Source organism: Mustela erminea, chromosome 8 (assembly GCF_009829155.1).
Source record: "Mustela erminea isolate mMusErm1 chromosome 8, mMusErm1.Pri, whole genome shotgun sequence".
NCBI lineage: Eukaryota > Metazoa > Chordata > Mammalia > Carnivora > Mustelidae > Mustela > Mustela erminea.
The window spans coordinates 80,860,374-80,876,948 of NC_045621.1; the positions used below are offsets into that span (position 1 = coordinate 80,860,374).

The following is a 16,575-nucleotide window of genomic DNA, read 5'->3' on the forward strand; positions in this document are numbered from 1 at the left end:
ATCCATTAACCTTATAAATCATTTTAAAAATTGAGTTGACAGGGGCGCCTGCGTGGCTCAGTGGGTTAAGCCGCTGCCTTTGGCTCAGGTCATGATCTCAGGGTCCTGGGATCGAGTCCCGCATCGGGCTCTCTGCTCAGCAGGGAGCCTGCTTCCTCCTCTCTCTCTCTGCCTGCCTCTCTGCCTACTTGTAATCTCTCTCTGTCAAATAAATAAATAAAATCTTTAAAAAAAAAAATTGAGTTGACAGTTAAAAATCTTTACACAAAGGAAACACAAATCCCAAATGGTTTTATAGGTGATATCTACCAAACCAAGAAGAACAAGACATTCCAATATTAAGCTCTTTGAAGGAATAGAAGAATAGAAAGTACATGCAACTTATTTCTGTGAAGTTAGTATAATTGATATCCAGAATATAGGTATCATTGTGGAGGATAGTCCCAGCAAGAATTTCATGCCAGTGTTTCAGACAGACATAGATATAAAATTACTAAATTAAATATAAGCAAACTAAATCCTAGCCGTTTCTAAGAAAAGATAAAATAAGTAGACCTACTTTGATTTGTTCTAGGGTGGGTTAGCTTAAAAATACAGAAATATAACTTAACACATGAATAGACTGAAGAAAAACATGAATGTCTTAAATATAGAAAAAGCTTTTGATTAAATTAAATATTGAACAAGCTTCAAGGTAGAAGTTTTCCAAGATGGTGGAGGAGTAGGAGACCTGAATTTTGTCCTAGGAATTCAGTTAGCTAGCTATCAAATCACTCTGAATACCTGAGAACTCAACCAGAGATCTAACAAAAGAATAGATGCAACTCTATAAGTAGAAAAGCAATCAGTTTCTGCAAAGTAGGAAGTGCAGAGAAGTGATTCTAAGGCGCTATATGGGAAGATGAAATGCGTGTGGGGATGGTGGGGGAGTCTCTGTAAACCAGCACCGGTAAGTGACACAGCCCTGGAGCCCCAAATCAGAACTTTTAAAAGTTGCTCCAGTGAGGGACATCACTACCTTAAAGGAGCTCAGGTGGCAAAGCAGGGTGGAATCCTAGGTGGGACATCCTAGGTGGAATCCTCTGGATCCCTGGAGTCACAGGAAGACCACAGGTGCCTGAGTGCAGCAGACTTCCCAGGCCTCAGAGGAGGGCAGCTGGCTGCAATCATCATGCCCAGAAGTGGGGTTATGGGGATACCATAAACTGTGAACCACAGCATGGTTAGGCAACCACTCCCTGAGCAGGGGCCCGGCAAGCACCAGAACCCCAGCAAAACCCACCTCCCTCCTTTGGGAGGAGCGGGAGGAGTGGTGCAGGTGGGTGCCATAGGAGTCTGCAGGGTTTGGAGACTCCAGACAGTCACTGAGATAGAAATGCTCAGTCACAGGCTAGGTAAGCTGGAGTGTGGACAGAGACCAGGGAGATAGCAGTGATTGCCTACTTCTCTCAGAGGGCACACTGAGTAGTTGGGAGTACAGGCTTTCAGCTCTGGGGCAGAGATTGGGAGGCTGCACTTTCATTTTCATCCTCTAAAGTGATGTGGAAAACCTTTAGGGAATTAAAGCCACATAGAGCAACCTAGAGCCATTTACTTAGCCTGGTCCCCTGGCAAGGGCAGTGCCAGGCAAGTTCTGTCCAAGGCAAAGACACCTTGAGAATCAGAGTAACAGGTCCCTCCCCAGAAGATTAGCAAAACATCCAGCTAAGATTAAGTTTAAGCAGATCACATAGAACTGCAAAACTCCAGCGCTAGGGGAAAAGAGTATATAGAATTCATGTTTTTTTTCTCATGATGTAGTCTTTCCATTTCAGTTTTTTTTTCCTCTTTCCTTTTCAACCAGTTTCTTACTTTATCAACTGTTTCTTTTAAACATACAATATGTTATTTGTTTCACAGGTACAGGTCTGTGATTCAGCAGTCTTACACAGTTTATAGTACTCGTCATTCAAGTCCAGAAGGCACAGAGAGTCACCCAAAAATCAGTAAAAATAGATCAACATCTTAACATATAATAGTGAAGCTTGCAAATCTCAAAGACAAAGAGAAAAAATCCTGAAAGCAGTTCAGGACAACCTTTACCTTAACCTACAATGGTAGAAACTTTAGATTGGCAACCAACCTATCCATGGAGACCTGGCAGGCTAGAAAGGACTGGCATGATATATTCAGGGTCCTAAATGAGAAAAAGATACAGCCAAGAATACTTTATCCAGCCAGGATGTCATTCAAAATAGGAGGAGAGAGAAAAAGCTTCCAGGACAAATAGCAATTAAAGAATTTGTGATCACTAAACCACGCCTGCAAGAAATATTAAAGGGGATCCTCTAAGTGAAGAGAGAGCCCAAAGTAACATAGACCAGAAAGGAACAGAGACAATATACAGAAACAGTGACTTTACAGGGAATACAGTGGCACTAAATTTGTATCTGTCAGTAGTTACTCTGGTAGATGGGCTAAATGCCCCGATCAAAAGACACAGGGTATCAGATTGGATAAATAGGCAAGACCCATCCATATGCTGTCTGCGGGAGATGCATTTTAGACCCAAAGCACCTCCAGAATGATAGTGAGGGGGTGGAGAGCATTTATCATGCTAATGGACATCAAGAGAAGGCTAGGGTAGCAATCCTTGTATCAGACAAATTGGATTTTAAACCAAGATTGTAATAAGAGATGAGGAAAAACCATTATATTATAATTAAAGGGTCTGTCCAACAAGAAGATCTAAAAATTATAAATAATGATTCCCCTAACATGGGAGCAGCCCATTATATAAACCAATTAATACCAAAACTAAAATACTTTGATACTATTACAATAATAGTAGAGGACTTTAATACCCCACTCACTGCAGTGGACAAATCATCTAAGCAGAGAATCAACAAGGAAACAGGGGCTTTGAATGGTACACTGGACCAGGTGGACTTCACAGATATATTCAGAGCATTCCATCCTAAAGCAACAGAATACACATTCACCTTGAGTGCACGTAGAACATTCTCCAGAATATGGGTCACAACTGGTACCAAAAGATTGGAGTCATTCCCTGTGTACTTTCAAACCACAGTGCTTTGAAACTTGAACTCATTCACAAGAGGGAATTTGGAAAGAACTCAAATACAGAGAGGCTAAAGAGCATCCTATTAAAAATGAATGGGTCAACCAGGAAATTAAAGAAGAATTTAAAAAATTATGGAATTATTTAAAAAAAAGGGAAAGAAATGAAAATGAAAGCACAACTGTTCAAAATGAAACACAACAGTTCAAAATCTTTGGGATGCCACAAAAGCAGTCCTAAGAGGCAAGTATATAGAAATACAAGCCTTTCTCAAGAAACAAGAAAGATCTCAAACATACAACCTAAACTTACACCTAAAGGAGCTGGAGAAAGAGCAGCGCATTAAGCCTAAACCCAGTAGAAGAGAATTAATAAAGGCTAGAGAAAAAAAAAATAAGTGAATTAGAAATTAGAAACCAAAGAGTAGTAGAACAGATCAACAAAACTAGGAGTTGATTCTTTGAAAGAATAAGTGAGATTGATAATCCCCTGGCCAGACTTACCAAAATGAAAAGATAAAGGACCCAAATAAAATCATGAATGAAGAAGGAGAGATCACAACTAACACCAAAGAAATAAAACAATTATAAGAACATATCATGAGCAACCATATGCCAACAAATTAAGCAATCTGGAAGACATGGATGCATTTCCAGAAATATATAAACTACCAAAACTGAAGCAAGAAGTAGAAAACCTGAACAGATGCACAGTCAGGAAGGAAATTGAAGTAGTAATCAAAAATCTCCTCTAACAAGAGTCCAGGACCAGATGGCTTCCTAAGGGAATTCTACCAAACATTTAAAGAGGAATTAATACCTATTCTTCTGAAGCTGTTTCAGAAAATAGCAATGGAAGGAAAACTTCCAGACTCTGTGAGGCCAGCATTACCTTGTTCCTTAAACCAGACCACAGCAAAAAGGAGAATTATAGACCAATATCCCTGATGAAAAATTCTCACCAAGATACTAGCCAGTAGGATCCAGCAGTACATTAAGAGGATTATTCACCACGACCAAGTGGGATTTATTGCTGGGCTGCAAGGGTGGATTAGCATCCACAAATTAGTCAGTGTGATACATCACATAAATATAAGAAAGGACAAGAACCATATGATCTTCTTAATAGATTACACCTGATCAAAACTCTTCACAGTGTAGGGATAGAAGGAACATATATCAATATTATAAAAGCCATATACAAAAAGCACACAGAGTATCATTCTCAATGGAGAAAAACTGACAGCTTTTCCCCTAAGGTCAGGAACATGGCAGGGATGTCCACTTTCACCACTGTTGATCAACACAGTACTAGAAGTCCTAGCCTCAAAAATCAGACAATAAAAAGACATAAAAGGCATTCAGTGGCAGAGAAGAAGTCAAACTCACAATCTTCGCAGATGACGTGATACTCTGTGTGGAAAACTCAAAAGACTCCACCCTAAAATTGCTAGAACTCGTTTAGGAATTCAGCAAAATGGCAGGATATAAAATCAATGCACAGAAATCAGTTGCATTTCTATATACTAACAATGAGCCAGAAGAAAGAGAATTTAAGGAGTCGATCCCATTTACAGATGGACCAGAAACTTTAAGATACCTGGAAATAAACCTACCCAAAGAGGCAAAGGATCTGTACTCAGAAGAATATAGAACACTCATGAGAGAAATTGAGGAAGACACAAAGAAATGGAAAAACATTCCATGCTCATAGAGTAGAAGAACATATATTGTTAAAACGTCTATGCTACCTAGAGCAATCTATACAGTCAATGAAATTGCTATCAAAATACCATCAACTTTTTTCACAGAGCTGGAATAAATAATCCTAAAATTTGTATGGAACCAGAAAAGACCCTGATTAGCCAAAGGAATTGTTGACAAAAGAAAACCAAAGTTGGTGGCATCATAATCCTGGAGTTAAGCTCTATTACAAAGGTATAATCATTAAGACAGTATGATACTGGCACAAAAACGGACACCTAGATCAGTGGAACAGAATAAGAACCCAGAAAAGGACACTCAGCTCTATCGTCAACTGATCTTTGACAAAGCAGTAAAGAACATCCAGTGGGAAAAAGACAAGTCTCTTCAACAAATGGTGTTGGGAAAATTGGACAGCCATATGTCAGAGGAATGAAACTGGACCATTTCCTTACACCATACACAAAAATAGACTTAAAATGGATGAACAATCTCGATGTGAGACAGGAATTCATCAAAATCCTAGAGGAGAACACAGACAGCATCCTCTGTGACTTTGGTCCAGCAATTTCTTGCTAGATAGGAGTCCAAAGACAAGGGAAACAAAGGCAAAAATCGACTATTGGGACTTCATTAAGATAAAAACTTTCGCACAGCAAAGGAAACAGTTGACAAAGCCAAAAAATAGCCCTCTGAATGGGTGTAGATATTTGCAAATGTCTTATCAGATAAAGGGCTAGTGTCCAGGATCTATAAAGAACTTAGTCAAACTCAGCACACAAAGAACAGATAATCTGATCAATAAATGGGCAGAAGACATGAACAGACACTTATGTAAAGAAGACATCCATATGGCCAACTGACACACAAAAAAGTGCTCCACGTCACTCGGCATCAGGGAAATAAAAATAAAAACCCACAGTTAGATACCACCTCACACAGATCAGAATGGCTAAAATGAACAAGTCAGGAAATTACAGATGTTGGTGAGGATGTGGAGAAAAGGGAACCCTCTTATACTGTTGGTGGGAATGCAAGCTGGTGCAGCCACTCTGGAAAACAGAGTGGATGTTCCTTAAAAAGTTGAAAATTGAGCTATCCTGTAACCCAGCAATAGCACTAGTAGGTATCGACCCCAAGGATCCAAATGTAGTGATCTGAAGGGGCACCTGCACTGCAGTGTTTTATAGCAGCAGTGTTCTCAATAGCTAAAATGTGGAAAGAGCCCTATTGCCAATCGACAGATGCATGGATAAAGATGTGGTATATATATACATCAGAATACTACTCAGGCATCAAAAATTGAAATCTTGCCATTTGGAATGACATGGATGGATCTAAATGGTATGCTAAGTGAAATAAGTCAGTCAGAGAAAGACAATTACCATATGATCTCACTGATATGCAGAATTTAAGAAACAAAACAGAGGATCATAGGAGAAGGGAGGGAAAAATAAGATGAAATCAGAGAGGGAGACAATAAGAAAGCTTTAATCATAGGTTTTCTGTTGGGGGAGGGTAACTGGGTGGTAGACTTTAAGAAGGGGATGTGAAGTAATGAGCACTGGGTATTATAGAAGACTGATGAATCACCAAACTCTACCTTTGAGACTAATAATATACTCTTTGTTAATTAATTTAAATTTTAAAAATGTAGAACAAGAACAAATTTATATGAACAAATACCATCATCTTACATTCAAACAAAGTCTGCTAGTACTTGTTTGTTGGTCATGATGTGAATTAATGGAATTCTTACACACTGCTGATGGCAGTGTAAGTTGTAAAGACTTACGAAAATAATATGGTATGATTTTCTAGAGCTCAAAAATCTACTTGCCATTCTGTTGAATTTTTTTTTTTTGTTTTTGTTTTTGTAATAGCAAAAACAAAAAGCTCCAAACAATTCAAATAACCTTTGACAGGAAAATGAGTAATTATATTATGGGTTTAATATTTGATGAGATACTACTCAATAGTGAAAACTAACTTCAGCTATTTCCAAAAGCATGGATGAATCTTAACAAGGGTCTTGAAGAGAAAGCAAATCACAAAAGAATACATATGACCTCTGTTTGAAATAACCTGGAAAAAAAAAAAGCAAAGGAAAAATACAATTTTTAAGGACAAATATACAATATAGTGAAATACTGAAAACAGGGAAATGATGTACTTAAAATGTAGGATGGTGGTAACCTCTGAGAAGAAACGATAAGGGAACTCCTGGGTACCTTAAGCATTATTGGTAATATTCTAGTTATTTGGGTTGTGGAGCACCTGTTTTTTTAACACACCTTAAATATTTTTGTATGAATCAAGTTTCTATTATAAACAAAAACTAAGGGTTCTCACTGAATAATAAATCTTTTTGGGTACTCTTATTCTTACATAAGTGTAGTTTTTCAGAATTCTGGTAGAATTGGATCAGCGTTGTATATGGCTGGCTTTGTGTTTACACTTAGAAATTTCTCTAGAGAGTTTGATGTCATAGATTGGTATTATCATTAATTAGGAGCTTTTCCGTTTCTAGGATGAATCCGAATTTAGAGACAAACTCACTCCAATTACCATTTTTATGGAGTACCGGTTGGATTACAGAACAGCTGCTGATGCGACAGGCTTGCAACCCATTCTTAACCAGTTCACTCCCGCCAACGTTAGTCGACAGGTACTATACTATCTCCACTTGTCGCTAATTTTATACTTTAATTTTTTTAAAGTCTTAAACTTCATCTTTTTAAATACCATAGGGGATTACTGTTTTTGATAAACAAATTTCATATCTATGTTTTCTTAGCTTTACATTTTAATTGTAAAAAATAGTATATGTGTACATATATGCAACCTCTTACATCTCTGTCATTTAATTAATTCATGTATTTTGTTTCATTCCAGTTAAATTGACAGTTAAGATCTGTGTCATGTAATTTTATTCTCTTCTGCATATTCCTTGTGACTTAGAAGAGGAATCTTTTCATTATTTTCCCCCTTTAAATCATTTTCTCTCTTCTTTTTGTCTGTGCCTGGGCTTGAAGCTTTTTGACTATTAACAATAGGTGAGGAATGGATTCTTCTTTTTCTTCTTTCTTCTTTTAAAAATTTTTAGATTCCTTCGTTTCATATTCTGCCCAGCCTCTTCTGCTACTTCCCACTATTTCTTTCTTTTGGATTTTCCATACTGCTCTAGCTTCCAGATCTAAAGGGAGAAAATACAGGTTTTTTTGTTTATTTCACCCGTCCTGGATTAGTTAATTTCAGTGCTTCTAGTCCCTTTTCCTTCATCTCCTTCCAAATGGCCATGAATATGCTGGACTCATTTTGTCCAGTTTCCGTTCCTTTTGGTGTGCCCATCGGAATTGCTTCCATATGCCCATAGCTCCTTATTCTTTTACACTCTGCAGCCATATTTCCATGATGCTGACAGTGGCATAGTCTGCAACAAGAAATTCTGAAAGGGAAATTTGCTTTTCCCAAGATCATGCAACTTAGCTAGCAGCAGCAGGTTCATGCTGAATTCTCATTTCTTTTCTTCTTTTTTTTTTTTTTTTTCAAATCTTCATTTCTTTACTGTACTTTCTCTTCTGTATAGCGCTTCATTTCAGAATCATAACAACTTAATTTGAGATAGAACTAAAATGTTCCAGCTAATTGTATTATATGCTGTGAGTGTTTTTCTTCTTTTTCATTCTTGACTAGCTACACTGACCTATTTAAAAATAAGCAGCCATGGGGCTCCTGGGCAGCTGTCGTTTGAGCATCCGACTCTTGATTTCAGCTAAGTCATGATCTCAGGGTCCTGGGATCAAGCTCTGTATTGGGCTCTGCGCTCAGTGGGAAGTCTGCTTGAGGATTCTTTCTCTGTCTCTCTCTCTTTCCCTAAAATAAATACATCTTTTTAAAAAAGCAGCCATGATATTTTTTACATTCAGGTATGCAAACAGGTTGATGAGTGTATATAAATATATGTGTGTTTATGTATATTCACATATACCTACATGTATATTGATATATATTGATTTACACTGCATATGTGTCCTACCTTGGTATATTTTCATGCAGAAACAATAAAATGCTTTTTTCTAGGCCCATATTCTGCTTGACTGTGGTGAAGACAATGTCTGCAAACCCAAATTGGAAGTTTCTGTAGATAGGTAAGTTTTGCTCCAAACAGTAAACAGTATAACAAGAAATTTCAATGGAAGAACACACTTTTCTGTTGAAAACAATAGTATATTTTAATGTGAACTAGTTATAAAGAAGGATAATTCATGATTTTCTGTAGTAGTAAAACTATCAGTATTGAACTTTGAAAAAATAAGCACTGTTTTCGCTACTTGCCTAGGTTGACAAATCTATTTCCATACAGGATGAGCAGTGTTACAAAGTAATATCTCTTAAAGATATATTTCATTGTAGATACCCTGTTAACCACAGGAATCTGTTTAGTATTTTATGGTATATAAATTTTAAAGAATATTTTGAGAATCGTGACAGTGATTAATTCAGCTTTTAGAAAAAAATTCAGGGAATTAATAAGTACCTACAAAGAAATACAAAATTACCTCGATAGATATGACTGGTAGTGATATATTAGTGGCATTAATTCTTTTTTTCCTGAAAGAAGCATTGGATTTGCATTCAGTGTGCTATTTCCAGTTTTCTTTTGAGCCATGAAATAGGCTTAAAATATCTTGAGACACTGTTGAACATGTCAGTGCTATATATTTCTTTTGTTTCTTTGAACAGCTAAGCTCTCCCCGTGCAGTTTTTTTTCATTGTCTAGATTTGTATTAACTTGTAGTGATCAAAAGAAGATTTATATTGGGGACGACAATCCTCTGACATTGATTGTTAAGGCTCAGAATCAAGGAGAAGGTGCCTATGAAGCTGAGCTCATCGTTAACATCCCCCCGCAGGCTGATTTCATCGGGGTTGTCCGCAATAGTGAAGTAAGCACACTGCCTGTTTAAAAATTGAAACACACCCATAGATCTCATTAACATTAATGAGTTATTCCCCTATTTAGTGTAGTACAAGCTTAGCCATTCTAGGCAGTAGAGTGCCTGTCTTATATAATTCCTTCCAAGCCTAATACTTTGCATAATGCATTGATGGGACGTTTTTAGAATTGCTAGCTAAGTGCCTGAAACAAGGTCAGATAGATAAAGTGTCTTAGCCTGTCCATCAAATAATTTGTTAGGGGTAATAAGGTTATGTATCTAATCCTCTAGGGATCTTTTAGAAATACCTTTATACAGTTGTACACAATTGCAGTTGTACACAATTCTGGCTTCTCCCATACCCACTCCCCATTTGCTCAAATGGATGGATATATTTTTAAAATAAGAAACTTAACTATGCAACTGCATGATGTTGTCTAGGAATTTTATAGTGTGTTTTTTTGGGGTCATTAATTTATTTTCCTTTCAATCCCCCCCCCCATCTTTTTTGGCTGTCAAAGGCCTTAGCAAGACTTTCCTGTGCATTTAAGACAGAAAACCAAACCCGCCAGGTGGTATGTGATCTTGGAAACCCAATGAAGGCTGGAACTCAAGTAAGATATTTTAACTAAATGGATTTTTTTTCTTTTAAAGAAAAAAGCATATTTTTCTGTGGGTTTTTCCACAGAAATTTTTTTAATAAATATTTCAGAATGTCTCTGTAAATTGGTTTTAATTTAGAATGTAACGATTGTCAGAGTTTGATTATAACTGAAAAAATATAATAATGGATTGCACTATTACACTGTATTCAATAAGCAGTGTTTACACTGCCTTCATTATACTAAATGGATTGAAAACATGGGTTAAACTAAGGACCAAAATTGTAACTCTGATATTTTTACCAAATGATTTAATGAATCCTTAAAGCCATTCTGACAGATACCAAGACTCTCATTATTGTGATAGAATTATCTCATGAATTTGAAACTTTATCATCGTCCCAAATAGAATCAAAGAGCATCTTAGTTGGATCAGGCTCCCCTTGAAGTGGAGAAGGGAGCCCAAGAGTTTGAGAAAATGCACTCAATGGGTCTGCTTCTGAAATGCTCTAAAAAGTGAACAAACATATAGCTGGAGAACTCTTAGGATCAAGGAAAAATGGGAGTATATTTCATCTTACTTTTTTTCTTGCTACTTTTTCTATAAGATTTAATTATAGTACAAAGACTTTGGTAATCTGAAGATGTTTATCTTTCCTGTTAGATGATTATTTAAAGGTACAGACTTGACAGCTAATAGTAGATAAGCCTTAGAGATATAATGCACAGCATAGTGAATATAAATAATCAACCTTGTGGTGGTGCCTGTGGCTCAGTCAGTTAAGTGTCTGACTATTGGTTTAAGCTCACGTCATGATCTCAGGGTCATGAGATCGAGCCCTGCATCCAGTGTAGATAATTTCAAGTTATTTCAAGTGGCTCGGTCCAGGCTTTATAAAGTGAGAGGTGGTTTGATGAAGTCCCCCAGAAGTTCCATTTTTGTGTATCATAAATAATCCCCAAGAAGCCTGCTTTCTCTTACCCTGTTAGCTCAGTTCTTTTTTTAAAGATTTTATTTATTTATTTATTTGACAGAGACAGTGAGAGAGGGAATACAAGCAAAGGGAGTGGGAGAGGGAGAAGCAGGCTTCCTGCTGAGCAGGGAGCCTGACATGGGGCTCGATCCCAGGACCCTGGGATCATGACTTAAGCAGAAGGCAGACTCAACAACTGAGCCACTCAGGCGTCCCAGGTGTTTTCTTTAAGAACAATGTTCCCCTGCAGGAATTAGGATGATTATTGTTAGTGGAGTTGTGATAGGCATAGAAAAGTTCTGGCTCTAACCCTACCTCTCAAGCCTTGTGTAAGCCAGGTTCTTCCGCTTTTTTTTTTTAAAGATTTTATTTATTTATCAGAGAGAGAGAGGGGGAGAGAGCGAGCACAGACAGAATGGCAGGCAGAGGCAGAGGGAGAAGCAGGCTCCCTGCTGAGCAAGAGGCCCGATGTGGGACTCAATCCCAGGACGCTGGGATCATGATCTGAGCCGAAGGCAGCTGCTTAACCAACTGAGCCACCCAGGCGTCCCGGTTCTCCCGCTTTTTAATAAAATCTGTTCATTCGTCCTTTCTGCTCCATTAACACAAGTTCAGTTGTTAATTTCCTGTCACCAAATCAGTGTGCAGAATTGCTGTACTGTCACTGAATCAACAGATACTCACTTTTGCATTTTTTATAAAGTTAATATTAGGTATTATTATGAGTAGATAAAATTATGTTAATAATTGTTAAGTAGGTTCCTTTATGATTGGCCCATGTATCTTAAATAAAAGAGATTCAATAGAAGATCAGATTTAATTATCTCTGTTAGAGTGTTTTCGGTTTTATTATAAGCTCAGAAAAACCCTATTTTGGAACAACTCTTTATATTTGGACATTGGAATTTAAATTTCACTGATTAGACATTGTTTTAATTAATATAGTGCTATCTCTTCCTCCCTTTTCAGCTCCTGGCTGGTCTTCGTTTCAGTGTGCACCAGCAATCAGAGATGGATACTTCTGTGAAATTCGATTTACAGATCCAAAGGTATGGAAACAACTTTTTTCAGTTTGTAAAAACTACTGAGGAAATGTTACTTGTTATAAACATATTATGTAATATATTCTGAATGTTATGGAATAGAGTAGACTGAAATTTCAGTACTTGACTATATCATTTTTATTATTATTTTTATTTTTTAATTTTATTTTAAAAATTTCACTTATAATGTTTTCAAGGTTGATTATCATTTTTAAAAATAAAATAGTATTTATTGTTTTGTATAAATACATTAATGTCATAAATACTAAAAAGATGGAAAATCTAGAAACAAATAGAAAACAATAATTACTCATAAATACCCCTGTGAACATTTTGTTATATATCATATTATATCAGTTTCTTTTACAGAATAAGATTCTTGAACACGTCTCTATATGTTTAATTATTTTCCTTATTGGTGGACATTTAAGTTGCCTCCAGTTTTTTTTTTTTTTTTTAAAGATTTTATTGATTTTGAGAGAGAGAGACCAAGCAAGCGGGCAGAAGGGCAAAGGGAGAGAAAGAATCTCAAGCAGGGGGTACCTGGGTCGCTCAGTGAGTTAAAGCCTCTGCCTTTGGCTCAGGTCATGATCCCAGAGTCCTGGGATAGAGTCCCATATCGGGCTCTGCTCAGCGGGGAGCCTGCTTCCCTTCCTCTCTCTCTGCCTGCCTCTCTGCTTACTTGTGATCTCTGTTTGTCAAATAAATAAATAAAATCTTTAAAAAAAAAAAAAAAAAGAAGAATCTCAAGCAGACTCTGTGCTGAGCATGGATCCAAACACGGGCTCCATCCCATGACCGTGAGATCAAGACCTGAGCTGAAATTGAGAGTTGGATACTTAAGGCACCCAGGCACCCCTGCCTCTAATTTTTTTTTCAAACTGTGATGAACATCTTTGTAGAAAATATGTTTTTCATTTTTTATTATGCAATTTTAAAAATCAATATTTCTATCCTAAGAATAATTTGAGTTTTGAGCTTGTAAAACCAAAGTAAAAGAAGTAAAATTTGATCATTTTGGAATTAAATGCCAATGAAAATCATTTTTAGTAGTTTTTTCCTTTCTTTGTTGCTTTTAATTTGTTCATTTTTCATTTCACTGCATATTGCCTCTGTAGGTCTTTAATGATGATCACGCTTAGTTCAGGCCTAAATGTGTATTTTTTTCTTTTTCAGCTCCAATCTCTTTGACAAAGTAAGCCCAGTTGTTTCTTACAGAGTTGACCTCGCTGTCTTAGCTGCTGTTGAGATAAGAGGGTCAGTATGATGACTGAGTTGAGTGTCTCATTCTTGTGGGATTTAAACTGCTTTAAAATGCAATTACTTTTTAAAAGCAACCATGAGGCTCAGTAGCTTCTTGCGGGAAGTATCCCTCCAAGTTTCATGGTAGTTTTACTAGCGCTATAGCTTCTGTAGAAATAAGGTCCTAGGTGTATTCCAAAGCCCCAAATATTTATTTGGTAACCTCTGGAAATAAACCAGATGTGGCAACAGCAGGCACAAAATAAGTGTGTTGAACTTTTATGGGACTTCATTTGTCAATTCACCTATTACATTAGATTCAGTAATGAGTACCTTGTGTGTAGGTATGTGTGGGTGTTCACAGATACATACAGCTTTTTTTCTTTTAAATATGTATATTTTTAATTGGTAATGATTTGATTCATTTGAATACAGGGTACTTTTGAACATGAACTGACCATATCAGTTTGGTATTCATGGTAGGTTTTCTTTGGTCATTTAGAGTTTCAAGTCCTGATCATATCTTTCTTCCAATTCCAAACTGGGAGCATAAGGAGAACCCTGAGACTGAAGAAGATGTTGGGCCAGTTGTTCAGCACATCTATGAGGTTTGCCATTGTTAGCTTTAACTGATACATGGTAGAGAGCCTTTAAAGAGAACAGATAGGCTACTTATAAAAAACCAAATCTGCACAATGATTATATAAACTGCATTGTTTAAGGATGTATCAGAACTTTCTTTGAATTGTTTCCCTATTCAGAAGTTCCTTTTTTAAAGACAAATAGCTTCAAGTGGTTAAAGAATGCAGTTTATACAAATTGTTGTCTAAAACCAGTTCCTTCTACTTGAATAAAAGCAGTAGGTCATCATTGAGTATTTTCATATGGACGTTTTGCAGTTCTAACTAAAAATTAAAAGTGCCTGTAGCAGATCATCAGAATTTTCTTCCTACAGAAAGAAAATTTTCTATGCCATCTTTCATTTGAAAACTTTTTCATATTTTCCTCTTGTTACATATTTTCATCCTGACATATACTGCCCTATAGTAGAGACAAATGCTGAGTTTGATCTCCTTTGGCCAGTAATGATCATGTTGTAATGTCAGAGTAACTTTGGAACCTCTGCTGTAATTCAGCTAAAATTGGTGTAGGGGGAGGATTAAGGAATAGATTTTTGCTTAAAGTATTTGCATTTTCTTTGCCCCATCAGTTGAGAAACAACGGTCCAAGTTCATTCAGCAAGGCAATGCTGAATCTTCAGTGGCCTTACAAGTATAACAATAACACTTTGTTATACATCCTTCAATATGAAATTGATGGGCCAATGAACTGCACTTCAGATATGGAGATCAACCCTTTGAGAATTAAGGTAATGTGCTTAATAGCAACTTTTTATTATGATGATATTTAATGCTTTTTCTTTCTAGATCTATGAGAGCAATGTATGAAATAAAACATTTATTTATTTTTGAAGATTTTATTTATTTATTCGAGAATGAGAGAGAGATGAGCAGGGGGGAGGGGTAAAGGGAGAAGCAGTCTCCCTGCAAAGCAGGGATCCCAATGCAGGACTTCGATCCCAGGACCTCTGGGATCATGGCTAGAGCGGAGGGTAGACACTTAACCGACTGAGCCACCCAGGTGCCCAAAATAAAACAATTATTTTAATAACACAAACCCATTCTATAAAAATATTTTACTTCATAACCAGTACACTAAGGATTAAATTGTTTATTTGTATAACAAGTAAGGATTAATTCCTTACTCTGAGAAGTCCTATTGAATCATTTATTTATGGAGAGACCCAGTTTGACTTTGGATCCATTGCATTGTGGTTTATCCACATATGATATTGCGACGGGGTGTTTTGTCGTTCAAATTTTTGTCTGTGGAAAAAGATCTAACATTTTACTTAACCCTGCTCTTTTGACTTCCGTGTCCTGGAAAAATGTCATTTTATGGAATTCTGTACTTTTGGACATAGTCCTCTACATCCTAGCACATGTATTTGGATAAGAAGCTATTGCCCAACTTGGACTAAGGAAAGCTAAGAAAACAGAACAAAAGGCTCTTTTGAAATGATATATATTCATGATTAACACTTACCACAGTTGTGCACGGTGAAATTTCAGGCTGTTCCCTTGTGTTTTATCCGTGTCTCCCCTAGCTGTGCAAGGGAAGAAGAAAATCATAGGTAGGCAGAGGTAACTTTCCATATATTAAGGACTCTCTGTGCTTACTTTCTACCATATACTAAGTGGTAAATTTGTCCTAACACGTTTTCAGCCACCGTGTTTTAATCATATATAACGGTTTATGCCAAACATCAATGCAAAAATGTTTTCCACTGTTATATATCACCAGTTTCTCTGTAACCCTAGATCTCAAATTCACAAACCGAAAAGAATGACACAGTTCCTGGGCAAGGGGACCGGAACCATCTCATCACCAAGCGGGATCTCACCCTCAGTGAAGGAGATGTTCACACTTTGGTAAGCGCCACTTCAACAACAAGCACTTTAAACATTTAAAAATATGGGATTATAGAACCAATGCCAAAGAACACTTCAGAAATAACAACAGCTGTGTTTGGAAGAACCACATATATTTTTATAATATTCATTCCTCTTATTTTCCTTGTTCCTAGTCAAATTAATGCCAGATTTTCTTCAAATGATCTATCTTTGTAGATGGTAATAAAAGTATTTTATATTCCAACTTACTTTTCTAGCTTTACTCCAACTGATCTCTTTCCTGACCTCATCCTAATCTTGGAGGCTTTAGTGCAGTATTGGGAGAAAAACCCAGGAGGCCTCAACAAAAATGAATTACAAGAATAATTAGCATTATGATCGACTTTTGTTGAGTCCGTCTGTGTAAGGAATACAGTGTTATAATATGGCTTATCATTTACGTTTTTGAAATTTAACAGATCTGCAAACCATCAGCTAGTGGGGAATCCAGTATTGTGTTTATATTCATTAGCAAACACCAATTACATTCTTGTCAC

General features: G+C 36.7%; 1 protein-coding gene across 1 annotated transcript in view; it reads left to right on the forward strand.

Moving 5' to 3' along the window:
• The window catches only part of ITGAV (integrin subunit alpha V), a 101,970-nt gene that overhangs the window by 79,531 nt on the left and 5,864 nt on the right, over nucleotides 1-16,575 (forward strand). Inside the window, exons 18-26 of the mRNA XM_032356170.1 lie at nucleotides 7,295-7,432; nucleotides 8,848-8,915; nucleotides 9,566-9,713; nucleotides 10,226-10,318; nucleotides 12,250-12,329; nucleotides 13,500-13,580; nucleotides 14,068-14,173; nucleotides 14,776-14,934; nucleotides 15,947-16,057. Coding sequence (XP_032212061.1) covers nucleotides 7,295-7,432; nucleotides 8,848-8,915; nucleotides 9,566-9,713; nucleotides 10,226-10,318; nucleotides 12,250-12,329; nucleotides 13,500-13,580; nucleotides 14,068-14,173; nucleotides 14,776-14,934; nucleotides 15,947-16,057 — 984 coding nt within the window. The remainder of the gene's footprint in view (nucleotides 1-7,294; nucleotides 7,433-8,847; nucleotides 8,916-9,565; nucleotides 9,714-10,225; nucleotides 10,319-12,249; nucleotides 12,330-13,499; nucleotides 13,581-14,067; nucleotides 14,174-14,775; nucleotides 14,935-15,946; nucleotides 16,058-16,575) is intronic.